The 27232-nt window shown below is 56.2% G+C and overlaps 1 protein-coding gene across 1 annotated transcript; it reads right to left on the reverse strand.

Annotated features, from left to right (window-relative positions):
• Window positions 1-759: 759 nt before the first annotated feature.
• CHRNB4 (cholinergic receptor nicotinic beta 4 subunit) lies at window positions 760-15050 on the reverse strand. Its single transcript, XM_055341315.1, has 6 exons — window positions 14932-15050; window positions 10599-10747; window positions 5461-5505; window positions 5253-5362; window positions 3574-4537; window positions 760-1461 (listed from the first exon to the last, which is right to left on the reverse strand). The coding sequence occupies exons 1-6, from the start codon at window positions 14984-14986 to the stop codon at window positions 1321-1323; spliced, it is 1464 nt and encodes a 487-aa protein (XP_055197290.1). The 5' UTR covers window positions 14987-15050; the 3' UTR covers window positions 760-1320.
• Between the last annotated feature and the right edge of the window lie 12182 nt (window positions 15051-27232).

Genomic DNA, 27232 nt, shown 5'->3' on the forward strand with positions numbered 1-27232 from the left:
ACATTCCCCACAGAACCCAGCGATCACATTCCTGGGTGTTCATCTACACGAATGAAAACTCTTGTTGACACAAAATCCCATACGTGTGGAGATTTGATAGCAGCTCTGTTCATAGTTTCTGAGAACTGGTAAGTACATAACTGTGGATCAGCGTTCACAGGACATCGGGTTGGTACGTGCATGTGACGACACAGGGGCGTCTCAGAGGCCTGCGCTGAGGGACAAAAGCCAACCCCTCTCCAGCAGGGACACATTGTGTGATTCATTGGAATGCTGTTCTTGTAAAGGCCAAACCCTAGTGCTGGTTGGAGGGACCAGCAGGGACGGAGCCGTCTGGGTGACCGTGCTCTCCTGTGTCCTGATGACACACATCAAGTTAATGGGGAGAGAACACTACGTAAAAGTCAACTTTACTGTGTAATTTAAAATATGCAATTCAGTGCTCCTGTATTGCACAAGTATTTTAACGACCCATCATGTGCCAGGTGCTGGGCGCCACGGGTGTGTTGACGCATCAAACCATCTGTAGGGACACTGGGAACTCCACCTTGCTCCAAAGCAGCATGTGACCAGGGCTGGGGAGTGCGCGGGAGAGGGTCATTCTCATAGGAGGGGCACAGGGATGGCTACTCGGAGGACAGGACCTGAGCCTGAAGAAGGAACAGGAGTCGTTCATTCATTCATTCATTCATTCATTCATTCAACAAACCTTTATTAAACACCTGCTGGGTGCTGAGCTCAGGCCTATGCCCTGGGGACGGTGCCGCCAGCACGAAGGACACTTCCTGCTGTCTCAGAGCTCACACTCAAGTGGGTGCAACGTGGAACGACACAGCAGCACTGAGAACTTGAGGTGCCCAGGAGGGCCGAGGAAGGCTTCTCGGGGAGGGGACATGGGAGCAGACAATGGACCGCAGCCAGGGCGCAGCCCCCGGGCAGACGGGCGGGGCAGCAGGTACAGCAAATGCACAGGCTTTGAGCTGGAAGAATCCAGAAGTGTGTAGGGGTCTGAGAGGAGTCCCATGGGCTGGTGGGCGGGGGAGTGGAGAGCGATGGGGTGACAGCTGGGCCGGGCTACGGGCAGGATTCCTGGCACACAGGGGTGCGGCTGTGATGCCCCGCGTACTCCCCGGTGCAGGGAGGGGTTCTGCTGGGTTCCCCGGGGCTTTCAGAGATGACAGCTGGGGCTTCCATCCTGTCCCCTGACTGGTGGTTTGCGCGCGGTGATGTTCTTAGGGCCTCCTCAGCCATCGCTCAGAAGGAAGCAGCAAACTGCCCAGTTGGCTGCTTGTGCCACCTCCCCCCTGCCACCCTGGGGGCCTAGGGCCCGTCCGAGGGGGTGTGGGTCTGGAAGAGTGGCGGCAGGAAGAGCCCCACAGTGCCCAGCACACACACGACCACAAACACCCAGAGGAACAGGCGGTCCACCACCATGGCCACGTACTTCCAGTCCTCCACGACCTGTGGGCAGACAGAGGGCCCATTACGGGTGCCGGGACCTCCCTGCTCCCCTTCCTTCCCGGAGGGGGGCCCTCACTGTTGGGGCTGGGACCCCCGGCCCTCACCCAGCCAGCACCCCCAGCCCTGCAGCCCTGCAGGCCCCCGGGGTGCTGGGCCGTCCAGGAAGGGTTATTTTTTTTCATATTTAAAAAAAATTTTTTTTAAATTTATTTATGATAGTCACACAGAGAGAGAGAGAGAGAGAGAGAGAGAGAGGCAGAGACATAGGCAGAGGGAGAAGCAGGCTCCATGCACCGGGAGCCCGACTTGGGATTCGATCCCTGGTCTCCAGGGTCGCGCCCTGGGCCAAAGGCAGGCGCCAAACCGCTGCACCACCCAGGGATCCCCAGGAAGGGTTATTAGGGCCGTGCTGTGACCTAGAGCCACCCGGTGGCCTGGGAATGCGAGGCCCCTTCCCTTATTTATTTTTTTTTAAGATTGATTTATTTATGATAGACACTGAGAGAAAGAGAGACCGAGAGAGACACAGGCAGAGGGAGAAGCAGGCTCCATGCAGGAGCCCGACACGGGACTCGATCCCGGAACCCCAGGGTCACGCCCCGGGCCAAGGGCAGGCGCCAAACCGCTGAGCCCCCCGGGGATCCTCGGCCAGTTCCCTTATTTTCAGGCCCAGCCCCCTCCCTGGGCCGGCTCTACCCAAAGGAGGATCTGGGGCGCACCCCGCGCCTGGGGGCAGGACGCCTGGAAGCCGCTGCTGAACCCGCTGCCCCAGGGCCTGGTCCCCAACCGGCTCCGCTCCTCCGGCCGCGGGGCAGCCTCCCCGTGCCGCGTCCTCACCGCCCCGACCCCATCCCCGGGCCGCTGTGGGCTGTGCGCTGGGGACGGGCTGAGCCGGGGTCCCCGCGCCCATGACCCCGCGGGAGTGGCCCGAGCAGGACTCGCAGGACGCGGCGGCGGCGGCTGGCCCGGGGCTCTGGGCGGACCCGGTGACGTCAGCGGCCCCGTTGGTCTGGGCTCCTTGGAACCGCCCCGCCAGGCCCGCCCCGCCCCGCCCCCGCCCCGCCCCCGCCGCGCCCCTCCCCGGCCCCTCGCCCCCCGCCCCTCCCCCGTCCCTCCCCGCTCGCCCCGCCCTGCGCCCCCCGCCCCGCCCCTTCTCCCTCCCTCCCCAGACCCCTCCCCCGCCCCCACGCCACGCGCGCCCTCCCACCCGCTCCCTTCCCCGTCCCCTCCCCGCCCCTCCCCCTCTCTCCCCTTCCCCCCGCCCCCTTGCGGCCTCTCCCTGCCCCTGGGGTTTCGCTCCCACAGCCCTGATTTCCGACCACTGTTTGGGGCTGTGCGTGGGGCGCCCCGTATGCGGCTGCTGGCAGCGGGGCGTGGAAGCGGGTCCCGGACCCTCCGGGGGGCGCCAGACGGAGGCCAGCATCCCCTGCCCGGGCCGCAGACCGTCCTCTGTCCTGGGGAGGTAAACTCGACCTGTCTTTAAGACTCTGGGGCAGCCCGGGGGGCCCAGGGCCTGACCCCAGGGTCCGGGGATCGAGCCCCGCCTCGGGCTCCCTGCATGGAGCCTGCTTCTCTCTGCCCGTGTCTCTCTGTCTCTCTGTGTCTCTCATGAATAAATAAACAAAAAATCTTCCAAAAAATGTAATCGTCTTCCGTTCGGCATTATGACCCTGGACGCAGCGTCGTTGGGCCGCGGGGCTCTGACCCCCGTCGCCGGGGCCACCTGTGTGGCTGCCCCACGGGCAGGTGAGGGCAGGAACAGATGCCCACCCTGGTCCCCCAGGCTGGGCACCTTCCAGCCCCGCGGCCCCGCTCTGCCTTCCTCTGCCCCCTGCTCCTCATGGGGTCTCCCGAGGACCCAGCCCCCAGAGCCCAGTACTCGGGGGCTGCCTCCTTCCTGGGCTTCCTGAGGTCACCCACACTGAACCACCTTGGCCCAGGCCCTCACCTCAGGGGCTGCTTTTGGGGGACCCCAAAACAAACAGGGATCCTCGCTCCTTCCTTCCCCTTCCCCAACGCAGGAAACCACACACTCGGTCCAGCAGTGGGTCCCTTGCTGCAGCTGGGGGCCCCGGGCAGGGGCTGTGGGAAGTGGGGCTGGGCCAGACTTACGCTCTGGTCTCGGTCGTCACTCTGCATGTGCCGGGCGATGAAGCTGACGCCCTCTAAGGCCTCCTGCACGTCCCGCCGGAACCTCCCGGAAGCCCTCAGCCGGAGGTCTCGGGCCGTGGACCCCACGCCGGAGCCCGAGCCCGCTGGGGACTTGGGGGCCGCAGGTGTGGGATTCACAGGGTACACAGGGCTCCCGTAGGGCTGGGGGGCGGCGGCCTCGGTCCCGCTGGGCTGCGGCTGGCCGGGCCGGGGGGCCCTCGAGGGGCTGCTGTCGGGGCGCTTCATGAAGAGGAAGGTGGGCAGCTTGTGCAGGAAGCAGCGCCGGACCCAGGGCGCCATGGTGTGGGTGCTGGGCGAGCGGTGGTGCACATTGAGCACACAGACGCTCGTGACGATGGAGAAGGTGACCAGCACCATGGTGAACATGAGGTACTTGCCGATGAGCGGCACGTCCAGGGACGTGGGCGGCACTATCTTGGAGATGAGCAGCAGGAAGACGGTGAGCGCCAGCAGCACGGAGATGCACAGCGTCATCTTCTCGCCGCAGTCGGATGGCAGGTAGAAGACCAGGATGGCCAGCGAGGTGATGAGCAGGCAGGGGATGATGAGGTTGATGGTGTAGAAGAGCGGCTTGCGCCGCAGGATGAAATCGTACGTCACGTCCACGTAGCTGGGGTCCTGCGGGTTCACCGTCCTGCGCCCAGGCAGCGCCACGATGTCCCACTCGCCGCTGGGGGTGAAGTCGTCCATGCTGGCCGTGGGTGACTTGAGCACCATGTCGATCTCCGTGTGGTCATAGGTCCAGGAACGGAACTTGAGGGTGCAGTTCTGCTGGTCGAAGGGGAAGTGCTTGACCTCGATCTTGCAGGCACTCTTGTAGATGGCGGGCGGCAGCCACAGGATGCTGCCGTTGGAGCGCACCACCACATTGGTGTAGAGAGACACCTCGTAGGTCCCGTCGGCGCTGGGGGCGCGAGAGGAGTGCGATGAGCACGCCGGCCAGCCCATAGGCCTGCCCCGTGGTCGCCGTTCTGGCCCCGCTGCCCTCACGGGACAGCAGGGGTCACGGCCCTGGGGTTTAGTAGCATCCCCGTCCGATGGGTGGGGATACTGAGAAGGTAGGTGACGTCTTCAGGGTCAGAAAATGAGGAAGAAGCACACCTAGAACCCGAACCCAGGCCTGGTGTGCACAGACCTCAGGCTTGTTTCACATGCTGCTGGTGACACTGAGCCCACAAGGCTCTCCGGGCCCCTCGGCCGACCGGAGAGACTGTGCTGCCAACGCCCAGCATCGACACGGTGAGGGCCAGCCAGCCAGGAGGCGGGACGGAACGAGCCCTGGCCGTAGCCCACATGCTGGCCCTGGTCCCAGCTGTGCCTGAGGAGCCAGGGTGACCCCCGTCCCCCGGCCTCCACTTCCCCACCCATGTGGCGGTTGCTGGCGCTGCCCTCTTCTAATTCCTCCTGCAGCCTCACCGCCCGGCGCGGCTCGGTGAGTGAGGCACAGGTGAGGCCCAGGGCTGGTGTGGGGACCGAGGACTCCCCGAGGCTGGGCCTACTGCCCTGGGCCCCCCCACCTCTACCTGCTGCCCCGCCCCCCACCTCCTCTGCCTGCTGCCCGGACCCCCCACCTCCTCTACCTGTCACCCCCCACCTCCTCAACCAGCCCCGCCCCTCACTTGTTGTAAAGCACAATGTCGGGCAGCCAGATGCGCTTGGCGGGGATCCTCAGGATGTTGACGCCCTCGTAGCGGGAGCTGTTCCAGGCCAGACGGTAGTCGGTCCACTCCTGCGCACGCGGGCGAGGCCCTGTCATTCCGAGGTCGCCACCACCAAGGGGCGGCCCCGGAGGACATGCCCCCCGCTGCGGATCCTGTGTGCACTTACCTGTTTCAGCCAGACGTTGGTGGTCATGATCTGTTCACGCTCATTCTGGGGAGGGAAACGGGGAGGTGAGGGGGGAGGAAGGCGAGGGCGCTGAGCTCTGCCAGGTGGCCAGCTGCTGCCCACCGTCGCTGGGACGGCTTGGTCGAATCCCACCCCCCAGCGTGTGGGCCACAGCTCGTGAACCTGCCGGACCAATGCTGCGCTGGCTCGGGCCCTGCGATGACTCCACGAGCCGGACACCGGGGCCTCTGACCCCAAGTCCTGAAGACGCTGCCTGCTGCGCCGCAGCTTTGTCTGCTTCAGCCCGGCTGCCTGGGCGGCCAGCAGCATCTGCCCCGATCCCTGGCCCCCCCAAACCCAGGCCATCTGCCTCCTCCCCCGCCCCACCCAGTCTTCCTCCTTGCTCCCCATCTTCCTCTTCCCACCCTGTCTTCCTCCTTGCCCCTCGATCTTCCTCCTTGCCCCGTGGTCTTTCTCCTCACCCAGGCTGTCTCAGCAGCCAGGGTGAACTTCCCCAAAGGCTGTTCTCATCTTCTCAGACTATGCAGCTCTGCTGAAACCCCCTCCTTCCCCGTCCACCCAAAGTAAAAGCCAAAGTCCTGCTCAGCACAGACATGGCCCTACACCGGCTGCCCCCTCCACCCTCCCCATGGGCTCCAGTCGGCACACACCCCAGCACTCTCCCACGTGCGCTCCTTTCTTTGCTCCTCCCTTTGCACATGCTATTCCCTCCTTCTGGAAATCCAGGCAGCTGACATCCTCACATTGTCTTGTACTAATTATTTAGGCCATTTACATTTAATTTAGTTACTGATTTTATTTGAGTTTATTTTTTTTAATTTTTTTTATTTATTTATGATAGGCACACAGTGAGAGAGAGAGAGGCAGAGACACAGGCAGAGGGAGAAGCAGGCTCCATGCACCGGGAGCCCGACGTGGGACTCGATCCCGGGTCCCCAGGATCGCGCCCTGGGCCAAAGGCAGGCGCCAAACCGCTGCGCCACCCAGGGATCCCTGATTTTATTTGAGTTTAAACCTACAGTCTGTTTTCTACACCATCCATTTCCTCTTCTTTCTTGCTATGTTTTAGTTATTTTGTCATTCCATTTTCTGTGCATAGCAACAGGACTCTTCTTTAGTTGCTACCCTGGTGACTATAATACGCATGTATCTGATGTGTTAGAATCTAATATAAATGAGTAGCTGTATTGCTTCCAGAACAGGGCAAGGATGTCAAACATTTTAGCACCCTCTGTCCCCTCCTGAAGCAGGCTAGTGCTGTCATTATTTAATTCTACATGTGATTAAAACCTCATGAGTTACTATTGTTTTATACAGTCGATTTAACTTAAATTCACCCATACATTGACCCTTTCTGCTGTGCTTCACTCTTTCCTACGTTTCAATGTTTCCATCTGGGATTGTTTTCCTTATGATTAAAGAACGTCCTTTAGGATTTGCTCGTCTTGTGTTAAATTCTTTTTGGCCTAAGAACATCTTTATTTGACCTTTATTTTTGAAGTATATTTTCACTGGTTGTCTACCTTCTAGGCTTGCAGTTTTGTTCTTGTGGGACTTTATTTTTTTAATATTTTATTTATTTATTCATGAGAGACACAGAGAGAGAGAGACAGAGAGAGAGCAGAGACACAGGCAGAGGGAGAAGCAAGCTCCACGCAGGGGGCCTGATGGGGGACTCAATCCCGGGACGCCAAGATCACACCTTGAGCCAGAGGCAGGCGCCAAACCGCTGAGCCACCCAGATCCCCTCTTGTGGGACTTTAAAGTGTCATTCAGCATCTTGGCTTCCATGTTCAGCTGTCATTATTATGGTCGCCCCTACCTCGCCCCCATCCTCCCACCATTACCACAGTTAAGATCGTCTCTTTGCCTTTGGTTGTAAGGAGTTGCCAAGGTGAGCCTGAGTATGATTTTGTGTTTATCCCTCAGAGGGTTCATAGAGACTCTTGAATCTGTATTTTCATGTCTTTGGTCAGGTTTGGAAAGTTCTGCCAGTATCACTCACACACTGCTTCTGTTTGATTGTTTCTCCTTCCCTGGAACTCCCAGGACCCAGGATAGAGCTGACCTTTTCGTCATGTACTATATTATAGTCTTTTCTGCATCCTTTACCTGGTCATTTGTCTAGATATTTTCTATTGACCTCTCTTCCAGTGCATTAACCTTCTCTTCTGCTATGACCCATCTGCTATTAACCCCATCCAGTGAATTTTAAATTCTCCATCATTATAAATTCCTTGAATGTACAGATGGCTGTTATTTTCCTTTTAGGAAAATTTATTCAGAAAAATTTATTATTAATTGTCTTCATTATTTATTTTTAATAGTGGTAAAATGCATGTAACATAAAATTTGCCCCATTATTGGGAATTGCTTTAAAATCTTTGTCGGGGGATCCCTGGGTGGCGCAGTGGTTTGGCGCCTGCCTTTGGCCCAGGGCACGATCCTGGAGACCCGGGATCGAATCCCACGTCGGGCTCCCGGTGCATGGAGCCTGCTTCTCCCTCTGCCTGTGTCTCTGCCTCTCTCTCTCTCTCTCTCTCTCTGTGACTATCATAAATAAATAAAAATTAAAAAAAAATAAAATCTTTGTCGGATCACTCCAATATCTGAATCATCTGTGCATCTGTTTCCATTGTCTTCTTTTTTCTCTCGGTCTTTTCTCATTTCATCTTGCCTTATTGTGTGCCTAGTAAGCTTCATATGCCTCCAGGGAGTACTGACTTTGGCTTAATGGCAGGCAGTTAGAGGAGAGGCAGATCCCCTTTATCTAGTCTGTATCTGAGCTGGTTCAAAGCATGTTTAGTTGTTTTGAGGACTGGTCTATTTTTGATCCATTTTTACTTTTATAGGTGGTCTTTTCAGGGTCTCTGCATCTCGTGGGGCTGAAATGCTGATATGTGCCCCCAGCCTTGGAGGAGCACCAGATATTCAGCTGGGCTTCCAGCCTCATGGCCACCATGCTGTACTCAGCTTCTTAGCCCCTTGGGCTTTTACTGTGTACCTGTCATCACATGTGGGGAAAAGCACCACAGACCAAAGGGTCACCTCCCGGAACCTGGTCCCTCAAGACCTGGGTGCATTCTCCAAGACTGTCAAACAGATTTGTGCAGGGAGAGGCATTTTTATACAGCTTTTCTAGTTGTTCTTATGGAAAAGTTAGTCTGCAGCAACCTACTCTGCCTTTACCAAACGCTGAATGCCTTTATCTTTCTTTAAAAACATTTCTTTAAGTTGCAGTAAAGTTTACATACGGTAAAATGCATAGGTCTTAAGTGAGCAATTGGGTCAGTTTGAGCAAACATATTACATGGCCACCTGCGTTCCAGATACATCACTTGTGACGTTCTCACCCACAGTGGCTGCTGAACGCACTGAGGACACCAGCTCAAGACCTGGCCGCCCCAGGGAGCACTGTGAGGGCCTGCTGCCATGCCCAGCACACACTCCTTGCTTTCTCCCTAGAAGCTTCCATCTTTAAACTAGTCTTGCAAAATAAATAAATAAATAAATAAATAAATAAATAAATAAATAAATAATAAAATAAAATAAAATAAAATAAAATAAAATAAAATAAAATAAAATAAAATAAAATAAAATAAAATAAACTAGTCTTGCCCATAACCCTCCCTCCTTGAAAACCAGACCCTGGAATACAGAAGAAGCAGCTCCTAGAACTGAAGAACTGAATACCTAGTCTCCACCCTGCTTTCAGGGTGATCACAGCTCACAGTGCAGGGGTGGAGGTTGGGTGCCCTCCTCCTTTTGGTAACTTCTGTTGCCTCACAGGGCCCATAGATGAGGCCTGGTAGGGGCGGCCTCTGCCTGCAAGTGTGCCTGGGGCCACCTGCCTATTTCCCCTTACCCGGGCGGCAGCTGCAGAGAGGCAGCTGGCTCACCCTATTAAGCACAAAGCCTCTGGCTGGACCGTAACAGCCGATCTGCCGTCAGCCTGAGCCTGGCTTGGCCTGAATTCCCTATTCTTTCCAGTGGGGCTCAGAGTGCGTTCCTCCCTCCCCCATCCTCTGGCTGTGCTTCCTCCCAGGGGCCTTCCCCCCAGCCCTCTGCAGGGCAGTGGTTTGGGAGGGGGGGAGAGAAGCCAGCCACCTGCCCCAGGAGGCTCAGCCCCACCGTTTGCCTCCCTCCCCATGACCCACACGGTGCCTGCAATATGCCCCTCAGAGCCACTCCTGGGGCAGGTTCCAGCCCTGTCGATGGGACGGGAAGGGCCATGGCTCCTCTGGACGTGTCGGCTCAGAGACAAGGAGGGGAGAAGGGGAGCTCCCGGGATCTCCGCACCCCTGTCCCCACCCCACGGCCCAGCTTGTGAACTCTGCAACCTGGGCCCCCTTTCCACACCCACGCTCACTGGTCCCGTCCCCACACGGCTCGGGAAGGAGGCCTGTGGGCTGCCCCCCCAGGGGTCATTCCCTTCACATCCTCTCTGTTAACAAAGCCACGACCCCCACAGACTTCTCGGCCCATCTCCAGCTTCCTTGCTGTGTCTCCCTATGTCACAGCTGCTGTGGCTAAGGCGGGGCCAGGACACCAGGGATCCCTACAGGGCAGCCCTCTGGGACGCTTGTCCTCCTAGTCGACATAGGACCCCAGGAAGGATTTGCCAGCTCCTGCCACAGACATTGTCGTGCGAGGATGTCACGTTTGGAGCTGTGGCCACCATCCTACGACTGTGGGGGGAACCAGAATCACGTGCAGCCCCGTAGCACCCCAACACCGCCGACCATCACGGACCCTGCTGGCCTGCTCTTGTGGCTTCGTTCTTACTGTTTTAGCCACTGGTGTTCAGATGTTCTCAGACTTGAAGTCAAAGCATTTTAATTGATACCGAGATCCCAGATTAGCAGGTGGCTCCAAACTGGGACCAGTGTGCCAGGGGTGGGCAGGCGTGCGGTGCAGGGGGAGAGCCCGAGCCGAGCCTGTGCTCCCGGGAGGAAAGAGGTACCGCACCGGGGCCTCGGGCCTCACAGCTTCAGCAGACTCCTTAGTTCCTGCACAAGGAAGAGGAGTGGCCGAGGATCTGGCCTCGCCTGAAGCGTGGGCAAAGCCGCGGGCCCCAGCCGTGCACCACAACGCCGTGGGGGCCGGCCTGCACCTACCACGCTGATGAGCTGCGCCAGCGAGAGCTGCAGCTGGATGGAGATGAGCTGGGCTGAGCTGGTGGCCGGCCGGATCAGGTTGTTGTAGCGGGTTCTGTTTAGAAGGTCGTCGACCAGCTTCTCCTCTGCGTTGGCCACGCGGCAGTCCCCTGGGAAAACGGGCGCAGTCAGGCTGTGGGGCCCCATCGCGCCAGCGCGGGCCGGGAAGAGGCTGCAGGCCGCCGTGTGGGCCCCCCGCGGGCGCTGAGGCAGAGCTTGGCTCTCTTCCCTGGTGCCACCTCCTCTTCCCCCCTGCCCTCTGCGGGAGGGCAGCCCACACCCCGACGGTTGGTCCAAGACGGGGGCCGCAGGTGTGCTCCGTATCCCAAGTCCATCCATCCGGACTCCCTCTCCCGCTCTTCCTATAGCCTCCCTGCCACGTCCCGGCCCGACTCTGCCGCTGCCACCACATGCCACCCGGGGGGACAGGGGTCGTGGAGCAGTCCCCCGGCCAGGGCCTTCCCGGCCTGCAGCCCCGATGCGCCAGCTCAGCATCCAAAGCCCCTTGCCTCTGGCACCAGCCAGCCCTCACTGTCCCCCCAATCCCTGCCCTAGCCTTGCCCCGTCACGGTTCACTCTTACTTCCGAGTGAGGCCACTCTTTCCTCGGCCAGCACTGCCCCCAGGCCACCGACTGTCACATGTCCGTCCTGTGCCAGGCACCATGGTATGTGCCAGAGACGAGAGCAGGCAAAGCACCAGAATGAACCTGCCTGGGGGTTTGTGGTGCGTGTCACCGAGCGGGGTGCATGCTGGTGCTTCCACATGAGAACGGGACTGACCACGGCAAAGGTTTCGGAGTTCAGACTTCCAGAGCGAAGGTGCCTTTGAGACCTGGGTGCCAGGGTCCCGCCGGCCATTGGCTCTAGTCTGGGCGGACAGGAGAGGTGTGGCTCCTGCCCGAAGCCTGGCCTGCACCCTCAGTGCCCACGGTCCTGGATCTCTTGCCCAGTGGTACGTGGCTCTTTGCCCCATGTGTCCTTCACTCGTCTGGGACTGAAGGTGATCTCGGGCCTTGGTCCTGTTTACCCTGCTGCCAGCTAAGGGCAGAGCTGGGGGCGGTGCCTCAGAGGGAGACTCTGAGGAAGGTCAAAGGCACTTGAGCCGGAAGCCCAGCAGCAGGGAAGAGGAGATGTGCAGAGGAAGTAGCCAGGGGCAGGAGAGCAGCTGCAGCCAGAGTGGGGACCAGGAGGGGGTGGGATGCCCAGGGGACTGGGTCTCATCCTGTGGGAAGCTCACCACCAGCCACCTTCCCTGAAGCGCCAGGGCCCTGCTTTTTGCCCAACCCTTTCCCTGGGTGGGGCCAGAGGGCCGGGCCGAGATTGCCGGCTCAACCAGGCCAAGGTGGGCTCCTGGGTGGGTGCAGGGCTGGACATGCGGCTGCGGAGCCGCCACTCAGCCTCCGCCTGCACTTTCCAACTCGCTGCCTATCTGGAGCAGATGCAGTATTTAGTGCCTTGTGAAAGATGCTCCCGGGTGCACCTGCTGCCCGCTGTCCCTCCCCCAGGCTGCCTGGGGCTGTCCAGAGGGGTCCTCTGGATGCTTGGCCTAGATTCTGAGCTCTGCCTCTGCTCCGCTGGACCCTCCCAGAGGCCAGCTGTTTGAATACCCCGAAGCCCGTCTGCAGCCCCAGGCTAAAGCTGGTCCCTCCCACAGCCTGTTCTGTGTGTGTATGTGGGCTGACCTGTCATTTCAGAAAGCATGTCCCTATCACTTGCCAGGCCCCTCTGGCCTTTCTGAGGTGTGTCTGGGTCAGAATCTGCAGCTCCTGGTCCTGTAGGACAGGGAGAGGCTGGGACCCACGTCTCTGTAGCCCCAGGAGGCCGGTCCACTGGGTTCCTGACAGGCCAGGGCTGCTCTGCAGGCTGGGATGCTCCGCGTGCTCACCTTTGGGGCTGCCCTGCTTCTTGGGCACTCGGCCGGCCTGAAGGTCCATTCCCCATCCTGGGGACGGGCTGTGGGCTCCAGAGTTGGCAGTTCTGAAAACCTCAGACTTTCTTGCCTGTTCCCCATTTCTCATCTGGGGAAACTAAGACAAAGACCTGAGGAACCCCAGCCAGTGAGAGCCAGAGTGGTCTCGGAGCCACCCACAGGGAGGGGGCCCCCCCAGACCCCGGTGCCTCTGTCCTTGTCCTGCCCTCAAAGGGAGACCATGTTGGTGACCCAGCCCAGCGTGTGTTCCTGCCTTCTCAGGTTTGCACTTGTACGTGTGCCTGTGTAGGCAGGGGTGGGAGGGTGGACGACCAGCAGGCTGACCCACGGGGAATGGGACGCACTCCCATCTCCACCAAAAAGGCAGCCGGAGCCCAGAACAACACTTATGTGTTGCTTTCTGCCTGCTGAGTTCAAAAGACAAGAGACAGGCCTCTCACCCCTGCGCGACAAGTGTGGCGCAGAATGAGTGGAAGCCTCCTGGGAGCCTCTGGGGGGCCACACCTCAGCACATGGGTCCACACGGCAACAGAGAGGCCACCACTAGGGGTCAGTCATGACTCAGTGGCTCTGGGGAGTTATGTCTGTCCTTGCTAGGCCTTTTCTGGACAAATAGCCCCGCCCCCTGCCCCTGCAGAAAGGGATTAACAATCTGGGAGGAAGCCATAGCCTGAATCCTCAACTGTGTTAAGTGTGTGTCAAAAAAGCATAATCTTAAAACCTAATATTAGAAAAATGAAAAAACACCTATTGTTTTGGAACACAAACTACAGAAGCTAAAGATCAACAGAATCTCCTGGCAAAGCGGCATCCAAGAAGCAGAGTGATTTTCAGCTTGGGTGTGTCCTTAACTGAGAAAAGGATCGGGAGATTTGTATTTATTAAAAGGCAGCTCTGGATTTAAAAAAAAAAGGTTGGAGTTTTTACTTTTTACAAAAAGCTCACGATATATTATGAGTAGCATCTCCAGTCACGTGTAAGAATCACCTGGATGCAGGTTCCCAGGCTCTATTTCCAGAGCTCCCGATCCCGTGAGGACAGGGTGGGGCCCAGGAACCTGTGCTGGGCAATCCTGGCCCGAGCTTAAGAAACACTGCACCAGACTCACATCTGAGTCCCAAGGATGTAGGCAGGGCATGTCCCTTCTACAGAACAGATGGGGATTCTGAGGCCCGGAGAGGCGACGGGAGTGGCATGGGGTCGCCCAGCAAGTGGTGACAGGCCCGGACACACTCATTGGGTGCGGACGCCATGTTGGTGACAGCTTCACTGCCCCGGAGGAACTTGTATGTCCTCTCACTCCGGCCTCCTGCACCCCCAGTGGGGTGTCCCGTCCAGGGTAGCTGCATCCTGGTCTTCCTGGCCAGCCAGGGCTCAGAGGGCAAGCTCCGGGCAGACCGCAGGGGCTGAAAGAGTCCTTGGACTCGCGGGGATCCTGAAACCCAGAGAAGGCGACCTCGCCACGCCGGGACTCAGCCTGGGAAGGGCCATGGGTCGCCCGTCCAGGTGTCAGAGGCCCGGGTCCACGGCGCCGGCCGGCCCCTCGCCCATCTCTCCAAGCCAGCGCAGCACCAAGAGTGGGTGGCTGAGGCAGCGGTGTCCGGTTTGTGTGTTTTTGGGAGACCCGGCCCCAACTGCAAGCATTCTGGGTCGGCGATCTGGGCAAGCCCCTCCCGTCCCGGCTGGGTTTCCGGATTCCCCGGCAGCCTGGGGGCCCCTCTCCAAGGCGGGGCAGCGGGGTGAGCTCCCTGACGTCTACACCGGGCTGCCACGGAGCCTGTGGGCGCCTGGAGTCGGCGTCCCGCACCCTGATGCATCGCAGCCCGGGCTGAGCTCACAGGTCCTCGCGGGGAGGCGGTGGGGCAGGTGCGCGGGGAGGCGGTGGGGCAGGTGCGCGGGGAGGCGGTGGGGCAGGTGCGCGGCGAGGCGGTCGGGCAGGTGCGCCGGGAGGCGGTCGGGGCAGGTGCGCCGGGAGGCGGTCGGGGCAGGTGCGCGGGGAGGCGGTGGGGCAGGTGCGCGGCGAGGCGGTCGGGCAGGTGCGCGGGAGGCCGTCGGGCAGGTGCGCGGGGAGGCCGTCGGGCAGGTGCGCGGGGAGGCGGTGGGGCAGGTGCGCGGGGAGGCGGTGGGGCAGGTGCGCGGGGAGGCGGTCGGGCAGGTGCGCGGGGAGCACGGCCAGCCCCCACCCCACACCTCGGACCCCCCAGGTCCCGGCCGGGCTCGCCTCGCCCACGACCCCGTCCGGCCGGGACAGCCTCGGGCCCCTCCCCGGGCGAGCACCCGCCCCGCCCTCCCGCCTCCCACCTGTGGCCGCTGCTGCTGCGCGGGGGACCGGGCGCGCCCCTCCGCTCCGGAAGAGAACTCACCGCGCCGGCAAAAAGCCACCAGGGACAGAAGGACCAGGGGCTGCGCGCTCCTCATGGCGGGCGGGGCGGAGGGGCAGCTGCGGCGAGGCCGGCCGCCGGGTCACCCCGCGGGCCGCGACCGGCGAGAGGCAGCGCAGGTGCCCGCCCCGGGGTCCGGACCCGGCGCTAGGACCCGGCGGGCGGCGGCGGGCCCGGGAGGGCGGCCACGGGGAGCCCCGCCCACTCGGAAGGGGCGCGGCGGGGCGGGGCGGGGCGGGGCGGGCTCCGGCCCCCGTGGCCGCGGGCGGTGGCTCCCACCTGCTTTCCCCTGCTGCTCCCGCTGCCCTCGTCGCCCCGGCTCCCCCCGCTCGCCCCCCACTCCCCCCTGCCCCGCTCCGGGCCCGCCCCGCTGCCTCGTTGCCTCGTGGGAGCCCCGGGGACGCAGGCAGGGTCCCTGCCCTGTTCGGCATGTGCTTGTGCCCCACGGAGGGTCCTGCCCTGGGGTCCGCCCAGGAAATGGGGGTCGCCGGTGCAGGAGCGAGGGGCTTGGCTGCAGACAGGGGGCGCGGGGGCGCTGAGGGAAAGTGTGGGGCCTTGGGGAGGGCGAAGTAGCTCAGGGTCCGCGACCGACCGGCCTGGGGAACGGAAACCCTCCTCTCCCCTTCCCGCCTTAGCCTCCCCACCTGGGCTGACCTGAGGCAGCTCAGGTGACTTAGGGAGCTCGCAGCCCCTCCTCCAGCCAGGTGGTCCTCACCCGGTGTTGGGATCAGTGCCTTTTCCCTGAGGGTTGGGGACTTGCCCTGTGAGGCAGCAGCACCAGGGCAGCCCTACTGGGGACTTGGCCAGAGCTGGTGCCTCAGTCCAGGATCAAAGGGCCTCCTCCCACATGTCCTCCCCGGGGTGGCCCTCCCCCAGCTGGTCCTCCCCGGGCTGATCCTCCCTCCATCTGATCCTCCCCCCATCTGGTCCTCCCCCCGCTGCTCCTCCCCCAGCTGGTCCTCCCCTGGCTGGGTCCCCACGGCAAAGGGAACTGCTTTGCCACCTTCTTTCCAGGATTCTCTCTCCCACTGTCTTTTTGCTACAGTCTGATAGATTGACCTATGACCTTTTAAAAAGAACACTGTCGGAATGTGGCTGAATTTCCCTTTAGGATGTTTTGGATAATTTAGGTTTGAATGTATCCTCTCTTCTCCAAACAGTAAATAGGTGAAATATATAGAGTAAATTAAAAAGTCAATGCCAGGCTGAAAAATAAGGTCTCTGTGAATCAAAATCAGAAAAGAAATAGTGAGTAGTGGGGGGTGCTGAAGACTGGAGCCCACTGGGCTCGGGAAGTCAAAGGCAGCGGCAGGTTCTTTGGGAGGGAGAAGGACTAAGACCAAGACTCTGGACAGGACGCTGGGCGTGTGCATGCTCCTCAGTCCCTGGAAGGAAGCCGGGAGGGGAAGCCTGCTGCTGATCTGTTGTCTGAAGTCCTGGTTTTATAGGATGTTTATAGGATGTGTGTTTTCCCTGATATACTACAGGATGGGAGCTTAAAACCTGGAAGCAGCTGCAAAGCTGTAAATTGTGAGCAAAGGTGAGAAGCCACAGGATGGCTCCAGTGTCCCTTGGAATGTCCCCATCACCTTCTGAGCATGTCCCTCACTTTCTGGCACAGGCATAGGCTATTCTGAAGGGATATTATAATCTCTTATGGCCAGGCTGGAGGCGAGGGGCAGCTCCGGGGAGGCACAGCTGCCCGGGAGTTCAGCCCTGCAGTGCTGCCCGCCTCAGTGGTCCCACTTGGATGGCTTCTGGGACGGGGTTCTGGGCCGAGGGTCAGCACCTGCAGCCTGCTGGCCCTGCCGCGGGGCGCACCGTCCACTCCCTGCACTGAATCCCTGCGCCCGTAGCTCGTGCCGGTCTGCTCTCCCCCAGCTGCCCCCAGACACTTGCTCCGGCCAGGCTGAGTGGGAGCACGGGGCCAGCCATTCCCTGCCCCTCTCTGCCCTCGGCAGCTCCAAGCCTGGCTTCGTCGGCCCTCTTAGTGGGACTGTCTGTTAGAAGGGAAGCCTGCCCCTTCCTGTCCAGAAGGGCCCCCAGGACCGGATAGTGTCGGCGACCCTCCTTTCTTAGGGCAGGTGCGGGGAAGCCACGATGTGCCAGACCTGTGGTCGGTTCTCCCCTTTTGTCCTCACAAGGATTGTTGCCCCATCCTACAGCCAGCTAAGGGGGGAGCTTGGGGAGGCTGGTGTTTGACCCCAGGACGACCAGGCCCGAGGCCCGGGCCCCTCCCCGCACTTGCCCACAGCTGGGCCGAGAGAGGTGGAGTCACGATCTCTAGCCACATCTGGCCTCTGTCGTCCCTGGGCCCGGACTCTGGCCCTGCAGTGTCTGCGTCCTTCTTCCCGCACCTGCTCCTCTCCGGCGGGCACAGCTCAGCTCCCCGTGCTCATCAGCGTGTGGGCTCTGCAGCTGGGGCCGCGGGACACAGGCCAGGCCTGGGGACACACGCTCAGACTCAACACCTTACATGTGCAGCCACCGACCTGAGGGCTGTGAGACAGGGGACTGCCCCCCACCCAGCCCCACCCGGGCATTCCCAGGGCTCTCTCTCCACGTGGCCTGGTGCCCCGGCAGGGCCTGCTGCTCACATGACACCTGGCGCCCTGGCACGGCGCTGGTGGGGATGAGCTTTCTGCGTCATCCCTCTGGCCCCGAGACTGTGGGGTCCCCCTCCCACCTGGCCACTCGCTCCCTTTGCCCGCATGGAGGGCTGTCCTGAGCACTGCGTGAGGGCGCAGGTGAAGCACAGCGACTGGCACTCCGTGGGTGCCAGGAAGATGCCCCGGGAGCAGCGAGGCGCCGGAAAGGCGCAGAACTTTTGGTCGGACTGGTTTGGTTGGGGTCCCGTGTAGCCGCCTGGTCACTGTGGGGGGCCTCTCGGGGCTGGCCTGGGGCTCAGTGCCTCCTCCCTTGTCGTGTCTCCCGTAGGGTCTGCAGGCACGACAGGTTGGTGACGGGTAGTGGGCCCTCCTACTACCGGGGCAGGGCAGTGCTGCCTTCTGCTTCTCCAGCCCCTGGGGGGTCTCAGGAAGTCGGATTCTCCCAACCAGCCCACGGTGTGGGCCGCGTTGTCCTGAAGGCCGGCTCCATCCTTCCAGTTCATCACAGGTGTCCGGGCAGGGAAAGAGATCTTACCCTACACGTGCTTCAGGGGAAGCCACCGCCTTTGGGCTGGCTTGGGGGGTCCCATCCCGTGCCCTGAAGATGTGAGCGGCTTGGCCGTCTGCGTGCCACCGCGGCCCCCTGCCCCGTGCCCCTCGGGGGCCTCGCGGAGACCGCAGCCGCAGCAGGGACAGGCCAGGGCAGGTCTGCTGCTGAGGACGCAGATGTCGTCATTCCCTGCAGTGGCTGCTGCCCTTCCAGTCCCGTGTCACCCGTGTGAGGTCCTGGAATGCAGAAGATGTGTCACACGTGTGAGCGAACCCTGCATGGCCAGCGGCGACCCAGCTCCTCAGTCTATATCCTGTTACCCTGCATGTGAGGAGGGGGAGAAGCAGGCCTGGGGGCGTGATGGAGCCGCAGGTTACCCCACCAGATGCCCCCACCGGACCAGGAAAGATGGGCGTGCTGAGTACAGATTCCATTTCCTTTTCTTCCCAACTAATGGTTCCTTAAGTGCTTCCTGCCTGCCGGGCACTGGTCACCGGTCGGACGAGGCGGATGAAGCTCTTAATATCCCCCTGAGAGCGGGCATGGTTGGCGCGGACGGGGCTTCTCCAGGCACTGGCCCCGGCCAGGTCTCGGTCATCTAGGGCAGCCGTCCGGGCACGCAGGTGCTCGGGGCCCTGCATCCAACTGGAGCCGGTGTCGGGGTAGCTGCGTTCGGGACAGCGCGGCGGGCAGACGCGGAGAGCAGCCGGCAGGACTCCGGGGCCCAGCCTGCCCGGTGCTCCCCGACGGCAAGCATTCACTGAGCACTCGCGGCGTCTCCGTTGCTGCTCCGAGGCTTCGGGGCCCAGTGAGCAACAGAATGACGGACATTCCTGTTCCTGTCTGTGCCGGACTGCGGGTCGGCGAGCACGGGAAGAAACGAGGACGGTCCCTGACTGTGGCCGGAGGTCTGAGGCTCGAGGAGTGACAGGAGGGGCCTCCTGCTACGGCGACACTCAGATGACCCGGAGGAGATGCGCCCCCTCTGTGGAGCTCTGGGGACAGGCCTGCAGGCCGCGGGGCTAGGACGCCCCCCCCCCACGTACAGAGGTGTGGACAGGTCACCTGCGTCTGGTGTGAACCGGGGAAGCAGGACGTGGGTCACTGAAGGCCTCGCCGTCCAGCAGGAGGGTTCACACGGGGCAGGGACGTGGGGGTTCAGCGGCCTGCTTGGCTGCGGGGCCACCACGCACACAGAGGGCCGAGTGGCAGTGGGGCAGCCGGTAGGAGGCTCGTGGTAGCGGCCGCTGGGGCAGCAGCAGCTCGGGCCTGAGGGCAGACAAACGTCCAGCCGCTGCCAGAAGGAGTTGCTGGGGGTGGAGGCTGGACGTTTGGGGGGGCGGTGAGGGGCGGGGGGCCGGTGAGGCAGGGAGGACCAGGGATGGCTCCTGGGCGAGAGCTTGGGCCCCGGGGGATGGTGTCCCCCCACTGTCACGCTCACCGATAGACTCGTCCTTTCACGGGGCCTCCTCTCTGGCCTGTGAAGGCTGCAGGTCACCATCAGGACCATCTCGCCCCCGCTGCCCCGCCTGGAGCGACCCGAACACACGCCGGCAGGTTCCAGCAGCACGAGGCCACCGCGCTCGGGGACGCCCGCCCTGGAGAGCCAGCCACAGAGTCCCTGGTGTCCCCCCAGAACCTCCGCCTCCCCAGGCGGTCACTGTAGGAAGCTCCCAGTTACAAATCCCCCCTCTCCCCCGTGGACACGTGGACGGTCCATGCCCCAGAACCCCTTCCCCGGCCTGCGGGCTGTGCCCCGGGAACGCAGACGTTCCAGAAACTACCTTCTTCCCCTCCGGGCCCCGTGGGCACCTCCAAGGGCACCACAACGTCCCTTCGCACAGGGAGGCACCGGTGAGCAAACCTGGTCTCTGCTGGAACCCTGGCTTGTCCCCCAGCCCCTGTGAAGGCCTGGCCGCCTCAGCAGGGGGCATCAGACTGGGCCCCCTCCCCGTTGCGTGGTCGGCACTGAAGAGTCTCTTCTTACCACCCTCACTGCTGCCCGCCTCGTGCTGGAACCACCTGGCACCTGCTCGGAGAGCGTGCTGATCCCGCGTGACCCAAGGCGTCCAGCGTGCTGCGTTCTGTCACGTTCCTGGGTGATGTGAATGCTGCTGACCGGCGGCCCCCGGGCGGCGGGGGCGGACGGGTGGGCAGCAAGGAGTGGCGGGGCCGAGGGCTGCCAGCTGCCGCTCTGTCTGGGAGTCACTGTCCCCGTGCAGGTTCTGCTGTCTCCTCTACTCGCGACGTTAGAGACCTTTCTCAGTCTGCCTCCGCCCCGCTCCGGCCGTCGGTGTTCCTGTCCCGTCCAGGGAGCGCAGCCCCCAGTCAGGACCCCAGGGTCCTGGCAGGCAGGCTCCCACCCTCTCCCCACAGCCTCACGGGCCAGGATGGGGCCAGGTGTGTCCAGCCTGCAGCTGCTCGTCGCTTGGGGCTGAGCAGGTGGCATGTAGGGAGAGCTGAGGACAGGCCCTGCCCATGTTCTAGAACTCTGGCCTGGCCCCCAGGGCACCGAGGTTAGTGAAGACAGAGGGGCAGCCTCCTCCTAACGGGCCTTTCGAGGCCTGGGGCGCGCACCCCCTTTGACCTTTTAGCCAGGCTCTCACGTGAGGCCTCAGAGTCAGAGAGAGTGATGGCCGTGAGTGGGACATTATCTTCGCGTTAATTTGTGAGTTCCAGTCAGCAGGCGCTCCACCACTGAGCCACCCAGAAGTCCCTAATCCTTTTGTTTTTATTTAAATTCCAATATAGTTGACATGCAGTATAATATTAGCTTCGGTGTAGAACTTAGTGATTTGGCACTTCCCTACATCACCCAGTGCTCGGCACAAGTGCCCTCCTTCACCCCTGTCACCTGTTGCCTCCCCCTCCCACCCCCTTCCCCTCTGATGACCCTCAGTTTCTTCTCTGTAGTTGAGTCTGTTTCTTGATTTTCCTCTCTCCCCCACCCCCGTGTTCGTTTATTTCTTAAATTCCACATACGAATGAAATCATACGGTATTTGTCCTTTTTGGACTAATTTCAATTAGCATAATTCTCTCTAGCTCCATCCTTCTTGTTGCAAATGGCAAGATTTCATTCTTTTTGATGGCTCAGTAATATTCCTTTGGCTGTATATAGACCACTTCTTCTTTACCACTCGCCAGGTGTTGGGCACCTGAGCTGTTTCCATGCATTGGCTGTTGCTGCTGCTGCTGTAAACACCAGAGTGCACATGCCCCTTCGAATCAGTACTTTTGGACTCTCTGGGTGAATACCCAGTAGTGCAATTGCTGGCTCATAGGGTAGCTCTATTTTTAACTTTTAAAATATTTTTTAGGGACACCTGGGTGGCTCAGCGGTTGGGCGTCTGCCTTCGGCCCAGGGCGTGATCCTGGAGTCCTGGGATCGAGTCCCGCATCGGGCTCCCTGTGTGGACCCTGCTTCTCCCTCTGCCTGTGTCTCTGTCTCTCTCATGAATAAATAAATAAAATATTTTAAAAATAAAAGATTTATTATTATTATATATATTTTTATATTTTTAATTTTTTGAGGAACCTCCACACTGTTCCGGCTTCACCAGATTTATTCTCAACAGTGCGAGAGTGTTGTGCTTTCTCCCCATCCTCGCCAACATCTGTTTAATGTTTTGTTAATTTTAACCATTCTGACAGGTGTGAGGTGATACCTTGTTGTGGTTTTGATTTGTATTTCCCTGATGATGGGTCATGTTGAGTATTTGTTCATGTGTCTGTTGGCCATCTGGATGTCTTCTTTGGAAAAATATCTCTTCGTGTCTTCTGCCCATTTCTTAACTGGATTATTTGGTTTTTGGGTGTTGAGTTTGATAAATCCTTTACATATTTTAGAGACTAACCCTTCATCAGATATGTCTTTTGCAAATATCTTCTCTTATTTCATAGATTGTCTTTTAGTTTTATTGATTGTTTCTTTTGCTGTGCAGAAGATTTTTATTTTGATGAAGTCCCAATACTTTATTTTGCTTTTGTTGCCCTTGCCTTGGGAGACGTAACTAGGAGGAAGTTACTATGGTCAATGTCAAAGAGGTTGCTGCCTGTGTTCTCTTTTAGGATTTTAATGGTTTATTGTCTCACATTTAAGTCTTTCATCCATTTTGAGTTGATCTTTGTGCCTGATGTAAGAAAGCGCTCCAGTTTCGTTCTCCCACGTGCGGCTGTCCAGTTTTCCCAACACCGTTTATCAAAGGGAGTTTTTTCCATTGGGTAGTCTTCCTGCTGTGTTGGAGATTAGTTGGCTGCAGAGTCGAGGCCCCATTTCTGGGTTCTCTGTTCTGTTCCATTGATCTGGGCTGTTTATTTGCCAGGACCACACTGTCTTGGTGATCAGATACTTAATGCAGCCAGCAGTCTGGAATCATGATGCCTCTAGCTCTGCTTTTGTTTTTCAGAATTGTTTTTGGTTATTCGGGGCCTTTTCTGGTTTCATACAAATTTTAGGTTGGTTTGTTCCAGCTCTGTGAAAAAGGCTAGTAGTATTTTTAGGGATTGCACTGACTGGATTGCTTTGGGTAGTATAGACATTTTAAAAGTATTTGTTCTTCCAATCCACGAGCATGGCATGTTTTCCCATTTCTTTGTGTTTTCTTCAGTTTCTTTCATCAGTGTTTTATAGTTTTCAGATTGCATAAAACTGTTTTGGTTATGTTGATTCCTAGGTATCTTATGGTTTTTGGTGCAATGGTAAATGGGATTCATTCTTTGATTTCTTTTTTTTGCTGCTTCATTATGGGTACATAAAAATGCAACAGATTTCTGCACATTGATTTTGTATCCCAAGACCTTACTGAATTCCTATATCAGTTATAACAGTTTTTTTGGTGGAGTCTTTCAGGTTTTCTATATAGAGTATCATGGGGTCTGCAAAGAATGAGAGTTTGACTTCTTCCTTGCTAATTTGGATTCCTTTTATTTCATTGTGTGTGTGGTCTGATTGCTGAGGCTAGGACTTCCAGTACTATGTTGAATGACAATGGTGGGAGTGGACATCCTTGTCCCTGATCTTAGGGGAAAGCTCTCAGTTTTTCCCCTATTGAGGATGATACTTGCTATGGGCTTTTCAGAAATGGCCTTTATGATGTTGAGGTATGTTCCTTTATCCCTACTTTGTTGAGGGTTTATATCATGAATGGATGCTGTATTTTGTCAAAAATTTTTTGCACCTATTGACAGGATCATATGGTTCTTATCCTTTCTTTTATTAATGTGGTGTATCATGTTGATTGATTTGTGAATATTGAGCCACCCCTGCGACACATGGATCAAATCCCATTTGATCATTAATGTACTGTTGGATTCGATTTGCTGGTATCCTGTTGAAAATTTTTGCTTTCATGTTCATCAGAGATACTGGCCTGCAATTATCCTTTTTAGTGGAGTCTTTGGTTTTGGCCTCAGGGTAATGGTGGTCTCATAAAATGAATTTGGAAGTTTCCCTGCCATTTCTAGTCTTTGAAATAGTTTGAAAAGATTAGGTATTATCTCTTCTTTAAATGTGTGGAATTCCCTGGGAAGCCATCTGGCTTGGACTTTTGTTTGTTGGGAGATTTTCAATTGCTGATTCAATTGCTTTGCTGGTTATGGGTCAGTTCAAATGTTCTGTTTCTTCCTGTTTGGGGAGTTTGTTTCTAAGAATTTGTCTGTTTCTTCCATGTTGCCTAGTTTGTTGACATGTAATTTTTCGTAATATTCCTTTCTTTCTTTCTTTCTTTCTTTCTTTCTTTCTTTCTTTCTTTCTTTCTTTCTTTCTTTCTTTCTTTCTTTTTGCATTTATATGGTGTTGGTTGTGATTTCTCCTCTTTCCTTTGTGATTTTTATCGATTTGGGGCTTTCTCTTTTCTTTTTGGTAAGTCTGGCTAGGGGTTTAGAGATTTTATTAATTCCTTTGAAGAAATAGCTCTTAGTTTTATTAGTCCATTCTATTGGGTTTTTTGTTTGTTTCTACATCACTTTTTTTCCTGCTCTAATCTTTATTATTCCCCTTCTTCTGCTGGCTTTAGGTTATTTGCTGACCCTTTTCTAGCTCCTTTAGGTGGAAGGATAGGTTGTGTATTTGAGACTTTCCTTGCTTCTTGAGGAAGGCCTGTATTGCTATGTACTTACCTCTTAAGACCACCTTTGCAACAGCCCAAAGGTTTTGGACTTTTGTCTTTCATTTCTTTTCATTCATTTTCATGTATCTAAAATTTTTTTCTATAATTTCCTGGTTGACCCATTCATTCTTTAGTAGGATGATTTTTAACCTCCATATATTTGTGGTCCATCTAAATTTTTTCTTCTGTTTGACTTCCAGTTTCATAACATTGTGGTCTGAGAATATGCATGATATGATCTCAATCTTTTTGTACCTGTTGAGGGCTGATTTGTGGCCCATTATGTGATCTGTTCTGGAGAATATTCCATGTACACTTGAAAGGAATGTATATTCTCCTGCTTTAGGATGAAGTGTTCCGTGTATATCTTTAAAGTCCATCTGGTTCATGTGTCATTCACTGTTTCCTTGTTGATCTTCTGCTTAGATGAACTGTCCATTGCTGTGAGTAGGGTGTTAAAATCTCCTACTATTACTGTATTATTATCAATGAGTTTCTTGAAGTTTGTTATTAACTTATTTATATATTTTGGTGCTCTCAAGTTAGGGGCATAAATGTTTACAATTGTTAGGTCTTCTTGATGGATAGACCCCTGAATTATGATATAGTGTCCTTCTTCTTCATCTCTTATTACAGTGTTTGGTTTAAAATCTAGTTCATCTAGTATAAGTATGGCCACTCTGGCTTTCTTTTCACTTCCAGTGTTTCTCCATCCCCCTCACTTTCAATCTGCAGGTGTTTTTAGGTCTACAATGAGTCTCTTGTAGGCAGCATATGGATGGGTCTTGTTTTTTTTTTACCCATTCTGATACCCTATGTCTTTTGATTGGAGCATTTAATCCAGTCACTTTCAGAGTGATTATTGAAATACATGGATTTAGTGCCATTTTATTATTTGTTTTGTCATGGTTTCTGGAGATTTTCTCTGTTCCTTTCTAGTTATTGTCAGTTTTGGTCTTTCCTTCCTACTCAAAGAGTCCTCTTTAATATTTTGTGCAGGGCTGGTTTAGTGGTCACAAACTCCTTTATTTTTTTGTTTGTCCGGAAAAGTCTTTATCTCTCCTTCTATTCTGAATCACAGCCTTATAGGATAGTCCTCTTGGCTGTGGATTTTCCCCCTTCAGCATGGGGAATGCATCATGCCACTGTCTTCTGGCCTACCAAGTTTCTGTGGGGAGATCTGCAGCTAGCCTTATGGGTTTCCCTTTGTAAATTAGGGACTTCTATAGTATTGCTGCCTTTAGGATATTTTATTGATATATTTTGCGAATGTAACTGTAATATGTCTTTGTGTGGGCCTGCTTTTGTTGGTTTTGATGGGAGTTCTCTGTCCCTGCTGGATCTGGATATGTGTTTCCTTCTCCAGGTTAGGAGCCTTTTCAGCTATTATTTCCTCAAATAAATTTCCTGCCCCCTTTTCTTGTCTTCTAACTCCTATGATACAAATGTTATTATGGTTTTTTTAAGATTTTATTTATTCATGAGAGACATAGAGAGAGAGACAGAGACAGAGACACAGGCAGAGACACAGGCAGAGGGAAAATCAGGCTCCATGCAGGAAGCCCGATGTGGAACTCGATCCCGGGTCTCCAGGATCAGGCCCTGGGCTGAAGGCAGTGCTAAACCGCTGAGCCACCGGGGCTGCCCTGTTATTATGTTTGATGGAGTCACAGTGTTCCCTAAGTCTTCTCTTGTGATCCATAATTATTTTTTCTCTCCTCCATTCAATTTCCTTATTTTCCACTATTGTATCTTCTATAACGCTGATTCACTCCTCTGATTCTTCTATCCAGTCTATTGCAAATATTAGTTATTGCATTTTTTCATTACTGAGTGGTTATTTTTTAACTCTTTCATCTCTGCAGTAAGGTTCTCACCAATGTCTTCTTTTCTCAAACCCAGCAAGTGTCCTTATGATCGTTGCTTTAAATTCTTCATCAGGCACATTACTTATATCTGTTAGCTCTCTGGCCATGATTTGGTCTTGTTCTTTCATTTGAGATGAATTCCTCCATTTTGGGATTTTGTCTAAATCTCTGTCTTCTCTGTGTTAGAAAAGCCAGTTATGTCTCCTATTCCTGAGAGTGATAGTTTTATGAAGAAGAGGTTATGTAGTGTCCAGGCCCTGAATGCGTCCTCCTTTTAGAGCCTCAGGCTCCTCATACTCTCTCTAGCTTTGCTGCTGACAACGCTCCATCCCTCCTGCCTGCTTACTTCTGAGCTCAGATGTCCCTGTCTCAGAAGCCTTGCCTGGCCTCATTTTCCATGGCCTCCTTTGTGCTGTGCATTCCAGAAGTTGCAATTGTACATTAATTTATGCAACTGCTCTCTCTCTCTCTCTCTCTCTCTCTCTCTCTCTCTCCCTCCACCCCCTCAGGTTTCTAAGGGCCATGAGGCAGGACTGCGTCAGTTTTCATGTCATTGTCTACATGGATCTTGACATACATAGGTCCTCAACATGGCCAACCATGGCTCTGGGAAGTTCTTCGATAAGTCCTTCACCCTCATTTTTCTCTTCTCTCTTTCCAGAATGCCAAATGATTAGATATTGAACCTCTTGAATTATTCCTATAAGTATTATCTCTCTTCTCATATATTTTTCTTTTGGACATTTTGTTCCACATTCTGGAGATTTCACCAGCTTCATTTTCCAAATAATCTATTAAAAATTTAATGGTGGCAAGTATATTTTTTAATTTAAAAAATATTTCTCTTGCATGTACACCCGTGTTCATAACAGCATTATTCATGTTAGCAAAAAGGTAGAAATCACCCTAGTGTCCATCAATGGATATGGCGCATGCATACAATGAAATATTTTTCAGCCTTAAAAAGGAAAGACATTCTGACACCTGCTACAACATGGATGAGTCTTGAAGAAATATGATAGAGAAATAAGCCAGTAACAAAAAGACAAATGCTATATGACTTGTATGAGATCCCTGGAGTCACAAGTTCATGCAGCTGGTGGTGCCAGGGGAGAGGGGGCCTAGTGTTTGATGTGTGCAGAGTTGT

Source organism: Nyctereutes procyonoides, unplaced genomic scaffold (assembly GCF_905146905.1).
Source record: "Nyctereutes procyonoides isolate TBG_1078 unplaced genomic scaffold, NYPRO_anot_genome, whole genome shotgun sequence".
NCBI classification, from domain to species: Eukaryota; Metazoa; Chordata; class Mammalia; order Carnivora; family Canidae; genus Nyctereutes; species Nyctereutes procyonoides.